The 18,125-nt window shown below is 32.3% G+C and overlaps 1 protein-coding gene across 7 annotated transcripts in view; it reads left to right on the forward strand.

The window, feature by feature from the left end:
• The window catches only part of DOCK7 (dedicator of cytokinesis 7), a 200,145-nt gene that overhangs the window by 115,180 nt on the left and 66,840 nt on the right, over positions 1 to 18,125 (forward strand). For 2 of the 7 annotated variants that reach the window (XM_081308896.1, XM_081308897.1), the window contains exons 22-29: positions 931 to 1,100; positions 7,224 to 7,316; positions 8,507 to 8,596; positions 9,552 to 9,647; positions 11,448 to 11,588; positions 11,680 to 11,793; positions 13,437 to 13,607; positions 15,253 to 15,392. In XM_081308896.1, coding sequence (XP_081165022.1) covers positions 931 to 1,100; positions 7,224 to 7,316; positions 8,507 to 8,596; positions 9,552 to 9,647; positions 11,448 to 11,588; positions 11,680 to 11,793; positions 13,437 to 13,607; positions 15,253 to 15,392 — 1,015 coding nt within the window. The remainder of the gene's footprint in view (positions 1 to 930; positions 1,101 to 7,223; positions 7,317 to 8,506; positions 8,597 to 9,551; positions 9,648 to 11,447; positions 11,589 to 11,679; positions 11,794 to 13,436; positions 13,608 to 15,252; positions 15,393 to 18,125) is intronic. The other 5 variants (XM_081308898.1, XM_081308900.1, XM_081308899.1 and 2 more) reach the window with 4 other exon arrangements.

An 18,125-nucleotide genomic window follows, 5' to 3' on the forward strand; every position in this document is an offset into this window, starting at 1 on the left:
TTGTTTTTACTGTGAAACTGTCTTTCATAAATTAAGTGTTCATGGCAAGATTGAAACATTCTTTTAATCCATGAGGTTATGTGTGCATTCGATAGCAAATGTTTATTGATACTGCCTAAATACCATTCATCATGCTAGGTTGCTGAAAAGGTTATTCTTTTAAGTGTCGTTATTTATACAGATTCCTTTAACTTGAATTGAGATCTTGTTTAAGATAATTCTTGGAAATGGACCTTGAAAATAACTTCTATGTCTCTGAAAGTATTTTAAAATTCTTTGTTAAGATAAAAAAACCTGATTTGTCAGTCAGAATGTTGGTGGGCATTAAAGAAGAAACATGGTAGATTAGCAGTTCTTCAACAACCCAGTGAAACCTATAATATTGTAAAAAATTATTCTCTAGAAAAGCTCTCATTTCTTCTTGATCAGTAAAATAACAGCCTTTCAGAGTATTGGGGCCACAAGTAGTTGCTTGTCTTTTGTATGACTTTGGGATAGTGGTGGTAGTTGTGGGGGATGTCTTAATTTGAACAACCTTTTAATTGTTCAGTTAGTTAATGATTATCATGTATATACTTTCAACCTGCTGACGTGTTTGCTGAAGGTAATGTATGTATGTGTGTTTCCTATTCATTTTGGCTTTTATTGTACATGTAATGTGTAATTTAGAAACACTGAAGAAATAATTATTTTATTTATAATTTGCATAGTTTTGTCAACTGCTATAAAATGGATTTTTTTTGTGTAATTATTGACTGTTCTTAGGTGTTTTATTTCTGTTGGTATTTTTTTAAATATAGTATTTTTGTTTCGAAACAAAAGCAATTTATGATCTTTGCAAATTTTTATATAATGGCAGAGACTTTTTTCAGGTCCTTCCCTGAGTAAGTTTCTTAATTTAATTTTGTGCTGTTTTATATGCAAATCCAGGTCCTGGGGGTTTGGGAGGATCAGTGCATTATGCCACAATGGCTAGATCTGCTGTGAGACCTGCAAGCCTTAATTTAAATCGTTCTCGAAGCCTTAGTAATAGTAACCCAGATATATCTGGGACTCCAACATCACCAGATGATGAAGTTCGGTCAATCATCGGCAGTAAGGTAAACTGACCACATGCATCATAAATTTGGTTTTCAGTTTATGAACAAATTAGAAATGCTCAATTATTTTATTTTTAATTTTTAGACATATATGAGTTAAGAATAAGTCAGAAATTATATATTTCTATTCTGATATAGGAATAAGCAAGAAATTGTACTTCTATTATGTCAAAAAAGACTATTTTATGTTTCTATCAAATATAGTTGCTAGTACAAACTGGTTGGTATACTCTCTTAAACAAAACAAAACAAAAACAAAAACAAAAAGCCTGCCAAATTCTAAAATGTATCCAGGATAATTAGTTACATGCAACTTATTGTCATCTGCATCCTACTCTATTGTGTGAAAAATGGCTAGATTGAATTTCTTTACAATTAAAAGGGACCTATGTGACTGATGTATAAGAGACATGCCATCATTGATGTGAACTATGAGACCACACTCAAAAATTAACCTTGATTGGTATTAGAACCACATTTCACAGGAGACTCTATGAATTTAGCACTAGACTTATAAAAAAGTATGATTTCTTTAATGATGATTAATGATTATCCCAGACAACAAGAAAGAGGCCATATAGTATAAGATGCGGCTATATTTTATTCAAATCATCCATCTTTATTATGTACCCTCCCAAATACTTATTACATTTCTACATGTAAAGCATGAACATAACTTAAGAGTTTAAGCAAGACAGACCAAAGCAAAAACCAAGGCCAATAAATCATATCATGTGTTTTGGCTATATTACTTCTTATTTTTTGCTATTGGAAAAGAACATATTATTTTCCTTGGCATTTTACTCTGTTGATTTGGATAGGAAGAGAATTAATAAAGGATTAACTAATAAAGGATTAAGGATCCATGTTCAACTCTTAACTTGAACTACTATGAAAGTTTTAAAGACCTAGATTTGTTAGATAATAATACTTGAACATTACTCAAAACCAACAGAACTATTCTTACAGTTTTATTGTATAAAAATATAGATAGCTTATGTAGTTACAGAAATTTTACACTCAGAAGCTCAATTTGCATTAAGGAATGTTAACACATAGTAAGGTGCATTCATATTAAATAATTTGTAGTTTCTTAGATTTTTTTGCAGCCTTAAAATTTAAATAGTGATTAAAACATCTCAGTAAGATCTGTATGAATGTTTCTCTTATGAAACAACTTTGACTTTTTGAACTCCTAGGGAGACCAATGTGTAGATGTGTATAGGGACACTGCAGAGTAAGCTGAGTAATATACCAACTGCAAAAAGAGAAGGCTCCTTGCTAACAAATGTTTTCATGATTAGAAAAAATAATTCCTATTTTTTAATTCTTGTTTTCATTCTTGATCATATCTCATTGTAACAGAGGTAGTACTTAGCATTACTTATATGCTATATTTATAAATTATGAAAATTTCTACTATAGATGGCATATTCCTCAAGGTTCTACTTTTAAAGTGTCTCCCCTTCTGTAAGATTTGCTTTATGCCTCATTTAACATAATTCTCGAGTTATTCCTTATAGATGTGTTTGATAGATTATAACCTCAGGATTTATAACAAAGAGATATATATGTTGGAATGATTTGTTGCCTTTTTTCAAGATCATTAAATGGGACATAACAGTTTTACATAAGTAAATATAAACTAATTTCTGAGAAAGCCTTCACAAGATGAGAATTTGTCTTATGACAATTCAGCCTTCCCCTAATTAAGTTTTATTTGAATAGTTTATGTGTTGTTTCTTTTTTTTTATTGGAAAAGTCTTATTAACTACTTCCATATTGGATTATCATTTAGTTATAATCTCTAATATTAATGGTATATAATTGTATTTCAGAAAATGTAAAGAATCTACATTCTGTATTTCATATGCTGCTCACCATTTATTCTCCCAAGAAATGATTTCATGCCATAGTATGTTATTCAAACCCCGTAATACCTCTCTCCTCATCTTCCCTTTCACTTTATCTCCAGTTTCACTGGACAAACTGAAGTTATCAGAAGAAAAATTTCATAGACTTAGTACTATCATAGCTACCTACCTACTACTGACTATTTAATAATCTGCTATAGATGACCTATCCTTCTTTCTAAATTTATTCCTTCCACTTGTAGACAAGCTCCCATTTCTTATTACTGCTACCTATAGTTACAATTTACTCCAGCAGTTTTTTCATCTCTCTCCTGCATTATCTATTTCTACACACACAAACACACACACAGACTTTTTTTTTTGTGATGGTGCTGGGGATTGAACCCAGGGCTTTGTGCATGGGAGGCAAAACACTCTACCAACTGAGCTATATCCCCAGCCCTGTTTCTTCCTGTATTTTGAATCATTCCCATCCATATACAGGCATGCTATTATTCACTCATTAAAAAAAAAAATTCTCTAGTATTCTGCTACTATCTTCTTTTTCATTTGTTCACTGACATGTCTAAAGCACTAAATGTGCAGCATACTGAAGATGCTTAATAAATATTTATCCAATGGATGATTGTAAGCACGGAGCATCCAGAGCAAGAACAAATTACTTCTTTGAAAAATCAAGTTGGGGCTGGGTTTGTGGCTCAGTGATTCATTCGCCTAGCCTCAGCACATAAAAATAAATAAATAAAATAAAGGTATTGTGTCCATGTGCAACTAAAAATTTTTAAAAATCAATTTGTGCTTTTGCTCACAGCCTTACTATTAATTATGTATTTAAAAATCGTCAAAGATTTGACCTTAGGGAAATTTTGGTTATCTTTGGGGAAGTTTTGGTTATATTTGATTTCCTAATATTGAATGCAGAACATCTAAAATTTAAGAATATTTACACAATACAATAGGCATTTATTATTCTAGTAGTTGTAAACATATATTTTGGAGATTTTGTTTATATTTATTTTGCCCAAATACTTGTGTTTTCTTAGTCATAGTAACAGTATTTTAACATTCAATTATATAAGCATATGGTTACCTCAGGAGTGAATTTTATTGCTTTATTTGTGAAAAATGAGAGAATCTGTTGTGTTAGGCACTGAGATATTATGTATATAAGGCAAAGTCTTTGTATTATAACATGAATATTGATGTCAAATCACATGTAGTATGGGCCTTGCTCAAGGAACTTTTCTATACCTATGGGACAAAATGAGAGCTGCGAGTACAACTTGGTGGTAGAGTGCTTACCTTGCTTGTTTGAGGCCCTGGGTTGAATCCCTAGCACCATAACAATATATAACAATAAAAATGTTACTGGAATTTGGCAATCAAAAAAACCATTCAAATACATTCATGCGCACACCCTAACCCTAACCTAAGTTTATCTTTTCTTTATTCCTTGTGGATCTGTAAACATAAAATTGTTACATTAGTAAATATCAGTCAAAATTTGCTTAATTAGAGCTGTTTGATGTGGTTAACTAGCTTTTTAATTCTCAAATTATTTGCTTTGTAACCCTGGAAGTTATTTGCTTTAAAAAATAATTGGCCACAGGTTTTCTTTAAATAGTTAACCTTGAGTTGAGCACAGGGGCATTCACCTGTAATACCAATGACTAAGGAGGTTGAAGCAGAAGGATCACAAGTTCAAGGCCAGCCGCAGCAACTTAGTGAGTCACTAAGCAATTTAGCAAAATCCTGTCTAAAAATAAAAAGTGTTAGGGGTGTAACTCAGTAGTAAAGTCCCCCTGGGTTCAATACCAATCATCATCATCATCATCATCATCATCATCAATCTTCTTCTTCTACTACTACTACTACTACTACTATATAATTATAACTATTGAGATCATCAGTATTGTATACATGAAATAAAGTTTGTGGTAAACAAGATACTTTTTTATTCTCACTTTATAGATTATTATATACCTTAGCTTTAAATAAGATAATTATTAAGCAGTAACTTAAAAAGTAGCTTGAAGGGGGGATTAAGTTGTTTCTTTTGTGGAAACTTATAGGAGGATAGGAGGGAAAAACACATTTATAATTCTGCAAAACTCAGATGTTCATGTTTTTTTACTTTTGTAACATGAGAAATGATTGTAAAAATCTAATATGGCAGAAAGAACCTTAGGCTTATACAGTAGAGACCTAATTTTGGAAAATAGTGAAAAACTTTGTTTTAACTTACCTGAAATACATGCGTGTTAACTTGTTTAACTAGAAATATTATAAAGGAGTTTTGAGAAGGCAGGGATTTTATTTTTAATAAATTATTATTTATCAAATCTTACTGGTATTTGTATAATATCTAATTTACTCTGTTACAAAGTATTTTTTGATAAAACATGTATGGAAAGTTTTTTTAAAATTTGACTTTGAGAGTTTACTATATTTAAGACATTGCATTTGTTAATTTACTTCTACTATTTAACTTGATCCTTAGAATTTGAAGAAGATACTATCATTTCTCCTGGAGCTATGTAGTTTATCTTAGATTTTGTAGTTAATAAGCAGAAGAACCTGGATGAAACTTCATTCCCATTTTAAACAATTGTTGTAAAAAAATAAGAAATAGATGATTATTGTATCATATTTCAACTTCTCTATATACTTGAAAAAAAATAAAACGGGAAAAAGCAAAGGAAATATTCCTCCTAAAACCAAACTCCTAAATAGTTACAGTTCTTTCTTTGCCTTTTCTTCATCTTTTGAAGATCTCTTGAAATATTTTAAAAATACTGGGACCTCACATCCAGCAACTCTTGATTTAATTGTTTTGAAGTAGAGCTCTGCACATAGGTGCTGTTATTAAGCCTCCCAAAGGACACTACTGTCTAGAAGTTGATTGCCATTATTACAACTCTTGTGTGTTCTTTTACCTGGCTGGCCTTTCTTTGGTGATTTCTGGTTTGGGTCCATACTCATGCTCTAATATTTTAGTCAGCTTGTCTTGGGTTGTATTACTACTACTACTACTACTACTACTACTACTACTACTACTAGTACCACCACTACCACCACCACCACCCCCCTGATAATCCTCTAAAAATTCCTTATAGCTTGCTCCAGTTCCAATTAGCAGGTTCTCATTTCCTTAGCTCAGTTTGTTGAATTAGAATTTTTGGAGGTAGGGCTCAGAATCTTGATTTTATAAAACTTTTAAGTGATTCTGGTCATCTGTCAGGGTTAAGAAATAAAAGTAAAGCTTTGCACCAGGTATCATAGTAACCCTTTCACATAAAGACAGACATAATTCACTTCTAATCATACCCATTAACTAATTAAAGAAACTATAAATTAATGAAGGTGGTGATAAAGATATAAGTCCTATAAACAGATCCAGCATATTTTTCTTATAACAGTTATGTAAAATAGTAGCCCATTATGTTTAATTACAACAAATACAATAAACTCTTGTACAAAAAACAGAACTCCAAATCTACTTTTTAAAAAAAATATTTATTTTTTAGCTGTAGATGGACACAATATATTTTATCTATCTATCTATCTATCTATCTATCTATCTATCTATCTATCTATCTATATCTATTTATTTTTATGTGGTGCTGAGAATGGAACCCAGGGCCTCACATGTGCTAGGCAAGCACTCTACCACTGAGCCACAACTTCAGCCCCTCCAAATCTACTTTTATTATTAGGAAGGAAAAAATATTAGGATAATTTTCTTCATAATATTTTACTTCATTTTTCCTAGTCCCTAAAAGAAAGTGAAAGGAGGCATGGTCAAATAGAAATGTGGAGTATTATTATATAGTAGTTCTGATGAGAAATGTAACTAAATTAGTGTTTAGCATAGAATGAAATGTTTTTCTTAGATTTTTTTCCTTTAAATCTCAGTTTAGTTCAGAGAAAATTTTCTGATGCTAATTTGAACTACGTACCTTTAATAAGAATTTGAGAGGGTGATGGTATGAAAACTTTAGTTGTTAGTATTTGGCCCTTTAAATGCTGTACTTAATATTCTTGGTTATCTTTTTTAAAAAAATTATATTACATAATAATATAATTTTGGTGAACTAATACTCTATAGGTGCCTAAAATTTTGATTGCTTTAACAGTACTAATTAAAAACATGTTTGCATTGGAAGGTCTGGATTTCTTTAAGAATAATTTATAGCATGCAACATGTAATATTTCTTTCCTTTCCAACTGCTTTCTATTATATGCTTAGGGTTTAGATCGCTCCAATTCCTGGGTTAACACTGGTGGTCCAAAAGCTGCCCCATGGGGATCCAACCCCAGTCCAAGTGCAGAATCAACACAGGTGGTGTTTACATTAGAGGTTTCTTTATTGGCTGCTGATGTTTCCCTTTAGAACATTACTTTTTAGTACATACTATGATTTCAGTGGCTTGCTTTTTTTTTTTTAATCATTAAAGTGTGTATTTTTGTTTCCTTAGCACATTTCCAACTACTATGCATGAATACCACCAATAGCACCAGTAATGTTCTCCTTTCCTATTTCCTTTCTCCTGTCCTTCCTCCTATACCCCTGTCAATATTTCAGTGCCTGCTGCTTATGCAATTGATGGCTTTTATAACAGTTTCTATTTTAGGCGTTGCACATCTTTAGTAGGAATTTCAAATATTTTTTGTGGAAAAACCCAATAGTTTTCCTATTGGATTTTGGTTTAAAGAGTAGCTATTATTATATCATTTTTGTTTAGCATTCACTGTCTTTTTTTTTCCACAATCACTGAATAGAAAGAGGGGTAGTAAGTTGAAATTAAATGTGAACAATGTATTATCCCCATGCTATAAGATTAAATGACAGAAGCAAAAATTCATTTTAATTTGTACAGTGTTGCAAAGTATGAAATGTTATAATTTAGTTGAATTAGGTTTTGCTTACTTAAGACTAGTTGCTTGATAGCTAATACCTGCATGATACCTCTGAATATACTTCTCACCTGTGTGTTGGCTTTGGAGGAAAGTCTCTTATTCTTAAAGAAAAATTTTAATTCCATTTAATATTAAAAATGATTTATATTTGCTATACTACATAACATACTTGAGTGATAGCTTTTGGTAATAGTGAAAAATGAAAATTTAATTTTAACTTTTTATTTTCTTTATTAAATACAAAATTCTTGGTTTCTTTTTTGGTCAGAGACCAGTTGAGAAGTATGTTTTTACTTTTTATATATTTTTACTAGATATGTGCATGTATAGAGATCACACAGATAAAAGTTTCATTCTTTGCAGCACTCTAAATAATAGTCATTAAAATATTTATTTTTTTACAAACAAAAAATATATGGAAGCCATTTTGATACTTATCATACATTATTATTAAAACACTTTAAAATATTGTAAATGAGATGAGCAATAAAATAGATGGTTGTTGAAACCATAGTAAAACTCTATTTTTAAATTGTGCATAATCCTCGACCTGCAAAGTCATCCACTGCAATGTTAATGTTATCTGGTCATTCATTCATCTTCACTCCATAGGCTATGGATCGAAGTTGTAATCGTATGTCTTCGCACACAGAGACGTCAAGTTTCTTACAAACATTAACGGGACGCTTACCAACTAAAAAGGTAGATTCATATGAAGACAAATCATAGAGGGGGAATATGATTCCATCAACTATATAGATGCAAAATTTCTTTACATCATCGATAAAAGATATTAAAACAATGACATTGTGTTTAAAAATACATCTTAGCAAGCACTGCTTGTCTGATGCCTTTAACCAATACTTCTCCAATGTGAGCTCTTTTACTTAAAGATAATGTTTTATTTGGGGGATTGACTGTTTAATTTAGGGTTTAGTTAATTCAAATTTGATCATCAAATTTTAGTTCCAAAAAATGTATCAATTCTTAATTCTGTTTCTGTAACTGCTTCTGTTTTGTGTTTTAAATCTCCAGGGAAAGGAAGATGAGTTAGAAAAATTTTCACTCTTAGTAAGATATGTTGATTTGCTTCCCTTCTGCACAGTTTTGTTAGTCCTTTTTCATATTAATATACACTACTTTGCAAATGCTTTGTATGCATATCCATTATAATGCAGGGATTTTCTATGATTTTTGAAAAAAGATTTTGAACACTTGAACACTTGAAAATTAAAGACTTCTAGCAAAATTAAAAAATTTAAAGGTATTTCCTAAATTGTACCAGCAAAGTTCATGAGTGTATTTGTGTACGTTAAAATATGTATTTTAGACACAAACAAGATCTTATTTGTAACTGTGAGTTCTTGGTCCAGTTTTTGTTTGCAGGTACAATTTAGGAGACTCGTTCCCAGCTGTCCTTTTAAAATTACATTTTACTCCAAGATAACATGTAATTTTTTCAGCTCTTCAACATGCCACTGTCTTACATGCATAAATAGCCGTTTCGTTAATGGGTGTCTTCACTGCATCATTGAATGGTTCACATGCCTTCTTTTGCTTATCCTCATTTTATCTTCATTTGTACTTGCATTATTATTTGGCTTATGTTATCATCAGATTTGACTTTGATAATAACTTTGGATTTACTTCTGGATAGCTTTTTCACGAGGAGCTGGCTTTGCAGTGGGTTGTTTGCAGTGGCAGTGTTCGGGAATCAGCTTTGCAACAAGCCTGGTTCTTTTTTGAGTTAATGGTGAGCGAACTAAACACATCCCTTAATATTTTTTCCCTTGGTGAACAATTTTGTGTTAGCTTATTTTTTATCTTAGAAGTATTTTCTGTTGCACATCTTATGGTCTTATACATACCTTCAAGACAAAATTATATGTATTACATTTCTGAGTAAACACTGTGACACTCAGCATGTTTGAGGTGAAATTGTAAAGAATAAGGTTCATGGCCGGGCATGGTGGTGCATGCCTCTAATCCCAGTGGCTCAGGAGGCTGAGGCAGGAGGATTGTGAGTTCAAAGCCAGCCTCTGCAAAAAGCAGGGTGCTAAGCAACTTAGTGAGACCCTGTCTGTAAATAAAATACAAAATGGGGCCAGGGATGTGGCTCAGTGGTTGAATGCCCCTGATTACAATCCCTGGTACACTCCCTGCCAAATGAGGTTCATTTTAACTCTTTTTACAGGGATAGTTGCAGAAGCTAGCAGTCTTTTTCCAGGAAACTTGTGCTATATTCTCTCCTAGTCTGGACGTACAAGTGTATAATGGCAGTGCTGTAGATTTTATACCAAACAAAGGTAAAATGAGCATTATAAATGTCTATCACCATTATTATACCTAGAAAGCTCTTAGGGAAAAGTCAGTTACAGCCAGTAAACAACATCTTTTGTTTAATTCAATGATATTAAAAACAAATAAATGAACTAATATTTTAATTAATAAATATAGTTATAAGAAAACATGTATATATGTACACATACCAAATTAAAAAAATATTCTTCAGTTGGGTACAATATTCTAGCATATTACCAAGATACAGAAAAGTTTAAGTAACTTAATCTAAATATATACAGCTTAGAGGTAGCAGAACTATGATTTAAACACAAGCATGCTGGCACTAAGGAACTTCTTCTTTCTCCTTATCTCTGTAAAGCTGGATATCATTGAAACTTTTCTTCCAAAAAAGGAGTAGATAAAAATAAATAAGAAACAAAACCACAACAAAGGAAGAAAGAAAAAAGAAAAGTGGGGGAGAGTGAGGGATGAAGAAAGGAAAGGGGGAAGGAAGGAAGTAAAGAGACCATATATAAGTGACAGAAAACTCATTTTTCCTCCTAGATGATAAGTAGCAAATTTATAAATCATATGCTTTTTTATAATATAAAAATTATAAATTTGACTTTAAAAAAAAAATTCTTTCTACTGTGTTCAGATTTCTTAAATGTAAGTCAAAAGACCAGTTCAAGACTTAGCTATGTTGTTTACTAACCTTAGGACTTGAGCTTCAATTTCCTTGAATTTAATGTTTAAATCTCTTTATTATCATTATGATAGCATTGTAATAAAGATTCTATCTAAAAGCATTCTATGAACATAAATCACTGTTAATTTTTATCTAATATTTTATTATTAATATTTAATCATTAAATATGTATTGTATTCCTACCATGTGCCACTTTACAGTAGATACTAAAAACACCACAGTGAAGACAGAGTCTCTAACCTTTCAAAGCTTAGAATTTGGGGATATGGAATAGCAAAGTTAATTAAAAATTTTCTTAAAGGATTTTTTTTCTATTGATGTACACTGACTGTTTTTTCTGTTGAAATCCAGAATAATTTTATGAAGATAATATAGTGATTGACTTGTATTGTGTTTGATATTTCTTTGACACACACAAAATATTATTTGAAAAGCTAAAAATGTTTCAGCCACCCATTAAATAACATGGTATATTGAAAAAGTAGCCTGAGTGTTTAGAATTATTAAAACTGTTAAGCAAAATCATAAGAAATTAAACAAATGGCTTATATCTTTTTTCAGGTAAAAAGTATGGTACACCACTTATACTTTAATGATAAACTTGATGCTCCAAGGAAAAGTCGTTTTCCAGAACGTTTCATGGATGACATTGCTGCTCTTGTCAGCACAATTGCTAGTGATATAGTTTCCCGATTTCAGAAGGTAGTGATAACTTTTTTCCACTTATCTCTTTTCAAGCTAAGATTAAACCACCATACTTTAATTGGTTTTTGCTTTGTATTCCGTTTCCTAGGACACAGAAATGGTTGAGAGACTCAATATAAGCCTTGCATTCTTTCTCAATGATCTATTGTCTGTTATGGACAGAGGATTTGTCTTTAGCCTTATAAAGTCCTGCTATAAACAGGTAATATATAATAAGTAGTAATTAGTCATAAAGTAATTTAAATGCTGTTAGCTCTTTCCAGAGCTGGAGGTTTCAGAGCACGTTCATTTATTGGTATTAAAACAAAAAAGTAGCATAAACTAATGTATTGTTATTACTATGGTAAATGTATATTTGTTTTATCAGGGCACAAGCACTTTGGCATGTTTTGCTATTAGTACAGTGGCTTCTGTTGAGTTGTAGTGATTCACTCATGATTCTTTAATTCCCCTTCTGGAGCAGATAGTCAGATCAGTAGTAATGTAAAGCAGCCTCAAGATACCAGGCAGGGGCAGCATTTATACAGCATGAACAGCTAACTGAATTGCTTGTGTTTTGAGTAAGTTTTTAAAGTAGCTGCATTTTGCTGTATATTTCTCCTACTCTATAATCTTTGACCTTATAGAGGTCTGCTGAAGTCCATAATATTATTCATTATCTTGGTTTTAGTTAACTTAAAGCATCCTGGACTTCTTCCACAAACTGCTAATTTTGTTCTAAAATTTTTATGAACTGATTAATGAAACCTGCCTTTCAGGAAATAATAATTGTTGGTCCTGACAGGGCCCGTGGTTGTGAGCCATATCATTGTTCCAGAAGTAACTTCTAAAGGAACTTTAAAAATTTTATAGATCTCTGTGTCCCATTGCAGAATTATTAAGTTTTAATCCTAGTTGGAGGTCAAGGGTAGTGTGAGACATGATGCTTATGAAGCACTTCCCACATGGTCCACAGATGAGTTTTGGGTAACTACTGGTTAAGAATTCTATTTGGCGATATGAAATTTAAAATTCTGAAGACCTGCTTTATTGGATGTCTTTATTGTTTCTTTTAATAGAGTTAACTAACTATACTTGGGCACTGACCTACTTGAAATATTTGCAAAACTTTATTTTTGTTTTACCTTTTTTCCTAGAATTTTATATTCTATTGCAACCAAAAGTCATCCTGTCTTATTCTTGATGTATGAACCCCTATACTTGTCCCTAGGGATACTGAAACTTTTTTTTTTTTTTAAAGAGAGAGTGAGAGAGAGAGAGGAAGAGAGAGAGAAAATTTTTTAATATTTATTTTTTTTTAGTTATCGGCAGACACAACATCTTTGTATGTGGTGCTGAGGATCGAACCGGGCCGCACGCATGCCAGGCGAGCGCGCTACCGCTTGAGCCACATCCCCAGCCCCGATACTGAAACTTTTAAGTCAGTTTATCATCTGACTCCCAAATAGCTTATGATGTAGCTGGGAAAATAGTCAATTATAAATATTATAAATATAGGTGAATGCAAGATGCTATAAAAAGAGTAGATAGTTCATTTTTAGTGATATTAGGTTATTTTGTTGGTATATTTTTCCTTCACAAAGTAGATTTTCAAGAAGTATTTATTAATGCTAAAGGTAACATTACTTTTAGGTTAGTGAAATACATTTATACAGTAAATCTTTTAGTTTCAAATTTTTAACTTCAGTGGTAACTCTGGAAAAAGCTGGTACTATTGTTAAAATTATAAGAGCCAAAGCTATTCACTGAGTACTATCCTTTAATTCTTTTATCTGTCATTCTAATATCAGTGATAGAAAAATAATGTATTGATTAATGTTGTCTTATTTACACAATACTTACAAGGTGTCTTCAAAGCTTTATTCACTATCAAATCCAAGTGTCCTGGTATCTTTGAGGTTGGATTTTCTACGAATCATCTGCAGCCATGAGCATTATGTTACATTGAACTTACCCTGCAGCTTACTTACTCCACCTGCATCTCCATCACCTTCTGTTTCCTCTGCAACATCTCAGGTATGCAAAATGTGTAAGCATACCTATAAAGTTCACCTTTGTGAAAAGGTTTTAAACAATGGAAAAATGATAATACTTATTGAGTAATAGCTGTATCATAGGCTCAGTTTCAAATGCATTATGAATGTTAGCTCATTTAATCCTTAGAACAACTCTAGGAGGTAAGTTCCATTATAATCCCCACCTTACAGTTAAGAAAATGGAAACATAGAAAGTTTACTAAGTAAAAAATGGCAGCTTTGAACCAAGAATTTGTTTTAGAGTCTATGCCTCTACTTTGTGGGTACATGATAATTAGTAAGGATCAATACCTGTGAAAGGAAGGGGGTGGGGATGAAGCATAACTAAGAAGAGAAAGAAATCAAATTGCAGTGTAGGCTTGCCAAGCCCCACCTAACTTGTATTTAGAAAACCCAAAGGAAACTAGATGAACATTTAGTTTTCAGTGGGTAGCACTTGATATAAACAGCTAGCAGTTTCTCTAATGATAAAAAAGGGTAATTGTAATAATTAGTGAATATGTCCTCTCATATAGATTGAGATTAAGGGATTTTTATAGTTTTAGTACTAAAGAAGTCGAGTTTTCCTCCTTCCTGGCAAAGCACTCTTTCTGCTATATTATTCCTGAGGTAAGCAAGCTACTTTCTTAAGCTCTCGATGTCTAAAGTCAAAGTTGAACTTAATTCTGTTTTCAAGATATTAAATTCTCAAATGGAATTTGATGAAAAGAAATAGTTAAATTCCCCTTGAAAGACTGAAAAACATCAGAAAGCACCCACAACTTTTCATTTTATCTTTGCAACAAATTTGGATCAACCCATTGGCAATTTTCTACTTGGTTAGCACATCATTTCTATAGTGAATCAAACTGATCTTTTACTTTCTTTTCCTATCTTCTGCCAAGATGTGGAAAACCTGTAATGAAACATTTGTTTGTCTGGCTCCTTACTGAATATTGCATTTAGCCAGAAAATTCTCACAGCATTTCTTTTGAGAGGGAACCTGAGTTTTATGTATTTATTAGGAGATGATTTCTCTATAGAGATATCTGAAATCTGTTATTCTTTAAAACTCTTCATGTGTGATTCTGAATATGGAATATATATTGGAAGAATACTATTTCACAATAGTGAAACTTTAAGAAACTCAGTAAGTAGACCACAGAAAGATAATAATTCTAGAGGTAATATATTCTGTAAAAAATAACTTGGTATTTGGGATTTCTGTACAAAAACCAGTACCCTTGACTATAAATATTTCTCTTGTACTCTGGGATGAGTGTATATTCTAACATTTGCCTTGTTCCCCTTGAGAATATGATATTGTGAATGTTAGGCGACTTAGAGAATAAAGAAGAAAACAAATAGAAGATTTTCTGTGTGAGAGAAAGGAAATTAATTAAATTTTCTATTAATCAATTTTAATAATAAAATGATTACATTAATGAGATGATTTGTCATGGTTTCCTATACCAAAAATAAGCAGTTTCTTTCTCTGATGCTGTTAATACTAATATAAAATAAGCTATCCCAGGTACTGTTTATCTCTTTTTAATCATGCCAACATTTCATTCTTGTGCTGCTCTCACTGTAGGATATTTTGTTGCACAGCTGTTATACTTTTGTTCTACTTCACTCCCCAACAGAGTTCTGGATTTTCCACAAATGTACAAGACCAGAAGATTGCAAATATGTTTGAATTATCTGTGCCTTTCCGCCAGCAGCATTATTTGGCAGGCCTTGTGTTAACAGAGCTGGCTGTTATTTTAGACCCTGATGCTGAAGGGTAAGTAGACCAGTTTTTGCCTGTACAATGGAGAGAGGGACAGAAGCATCTCACACTGCCTAAGAATCTCTACTTTTCTGTTCACCAAGTTCCATATGTATATAATTTCTGTATTTCCTCAAAGAAAGACACTTTTTTTTTCATATTTTGTTGCCTCTGAATTTGAGATTTGTCTTAAAACTGATAGGTTTAATGAAAATAATATTAATGATAATAAACCAGCATGGTTTATTTCATAGCATTCTTTTTCTTTTTAATTGTACATAAAATATATTGTGTATATTAGTAGATGGACTCAGACTTACCAAAATACAGTAGGCACTTTTCATTTAAGGAAAATAGACTAATTTCTTATGATATCCTGCGTGAAGAAAGTTCTATGTATTATTTTATTTCAAAAATTTCACTATAAACACATCTTAGACTTTCAAAGCTTCCAATGTTATGATTACTTTTAGATTTTTATAAATTGAAAAGAAGGGATACTGTTCAATAACTTAAATTTATTGGTATAGCTTAATGAGGCCTGGAGATACAGCTCAGTGATAGAGAACTTGCCTAATGTGTGTGAATGGGAGCTCTGGATTCAACCCACAGCAAAGGAAAGAAGGGAGGAAGGAAGCAGAAACAAGAAAGGAAGGAAGGTAGTTAATTTGTGGTCTAGTATCCTTTATGGGCAATGTCCATCTTAATATTTGCATGGCACAGTGGTACATATCTATAGTCCCAGTTATTCAGAAACCTGAGGCAGGAGGATTGGTAACATAGAAAAATTGTGTCTCCTTTTAAAAAGTACAAAACCCAAAACTGACCATAATACATTTGATTAGTGGATTTGCTTGTTGTTTTTTTCAGTACTGGGGATTGAAAGCAGGGGCTTGCATATCTCTAGCACTGAGATATAGCCCCGGCTCTTTTGTTTGCTTTTATTAGTGTGTTATAGTTATAATAATGAGATTCATTTTGACATATTTATAAATGCATATAACATAATTTGCTCCATTTCAATCCTCAGTATTTCCCTTTTCTCTTCTTTCCTCCCTCCCCTGACCCCCTTCCTCTACTCTATTAGGTCCTTCTTATATCTATGGTTTCTTTAATTGGTTCATTATCATTAATTTAATTCCAGACAGGGTTTCACTGAGTTGCCTAGGCTGGCCTCAAATTTGTGATTTTTGTACCTCAGCTTCCTGAGTAGAATTATTTGGTTCAATTAAATTTTTTTTCTGATAATATGATCATTAATCTTATAATACAGATCAACCTCATATAAGGTTTCCATAAAACAAGATTTACCATTGAACAGGTTTCACTAGGCTTCTTTGATTATTTGAGGAGCAGATGAAAGAGGAGGCTTATGAAGTTCTTAGCAATATGTCCTGGCCATAGTCAATACTCAAAATATTTTAAAGGCCAAATCTTTTATACATGAAAGACATGCCTTTTGTTTTTTTTTAAATAATGGTTTAACAATGGCAACCTCCTATATTTGGAATATATTTTTGAAACAGTAGTTTTCACACTGCATTCTGTATGGTTCTAAAGAGGTATTTAATAGGTTTCTATGTAGGGTGGAATGAGGTGTGTGCAGACTTTGGAATGTGGAGAGGGAAAACTAAGTGGATGAAACTCTGGACCTCCCAATCCTGCTTGCTACCACTTTCATATTTGGCATTTGACAAATGAATATGATGTCACTTGGAAAAAATAAAGGGATCCACTGTCTGGGAAAAAAGCTGTTTTGAAAACAATTTGAATATACTAGCTTTCTTTAATAAACTGGTATATCTCATTTGAACTTTTATTCCCAGTATTTTTGCTTAATATATCAGGATATTTTGGGTTGCAAGAAGTAGAAAATTCTCCTTCAAACTGGCTTTATTAAAGGAAGGTAAATTTATTATTTCATATTTGGAAGAAAGATAGGGTTTTTACACTGATTTGGCTCACCTGCCTGTCATGTGCTGCCATTGTCACCAAAGCTATGCAGGTTCCTGGGTGGATTAGATTAGTTCTGCTTAAATATGATCCATAGATTCAGTGGTATGTCTGTTACAGGGCACCAGATGAGGAGCTGGTGCCCAAACATAAGTCACCTATGTCTCGAAATACAATATTGGGCCCATAGGACTTTTGATACTATTATTATTGTGAGACCTACTCAACTAAGGGAGCAATGAATTTATTGCTCTTCTCAGACTATCACAAAGCAGCCAACCATTAAGTAGCAGGGCTGGTCTGATCAGGATCTACTCCTGAAATTGGAGATGGAGTCTGCTTGTCCTGAGCAATAGGGAAGGAATATAGACCTGAACAAAATTAGTTCAAGGAGGAAGAAAGGTAAGGGGAGCACAGGTCGAATAGGAGCTCAGTAGTATCTGCTATAAAGAATGGAGCATTTTAGCAGTCAGATATTTCTCCATTGAGATTTCTTTTCCACATCCAGAATCAATTCCTTAGCACAAGTTCATGTAAACACAAAACTGATGAAAGAATTCTTTACTGCTTTTTTGCCTCTTCAAGCTAGGATGCGTTGGTCTTTGACCCTTAGAAAGGTTTTCTGTACAATCCAAAAAGTAATGATAGTGTGTTCACTACCACCTTTTCTTGTGCATTCAGTTAAACAAGATATTGGAAGAGCTCGAAATAGTAATGTGTTAGATTATAATCTTAACTTTTACTCCTGTTTGTCTCTTCCTTTTCCTACTCTTTCTTGTACCCAATCCATTACCC

Source organism: Spermophilus citellus (assembly GCF_964194105.1).
Source record: "Spermophilus citellus genome assembly, chromosome: 9".
Taxonomy (NCBI): Eukaryota; Metazoa; Chordata; class Mammalia; order Rodentia; family Sciuridae; genus Spermophilus; species Spermophilus citellus.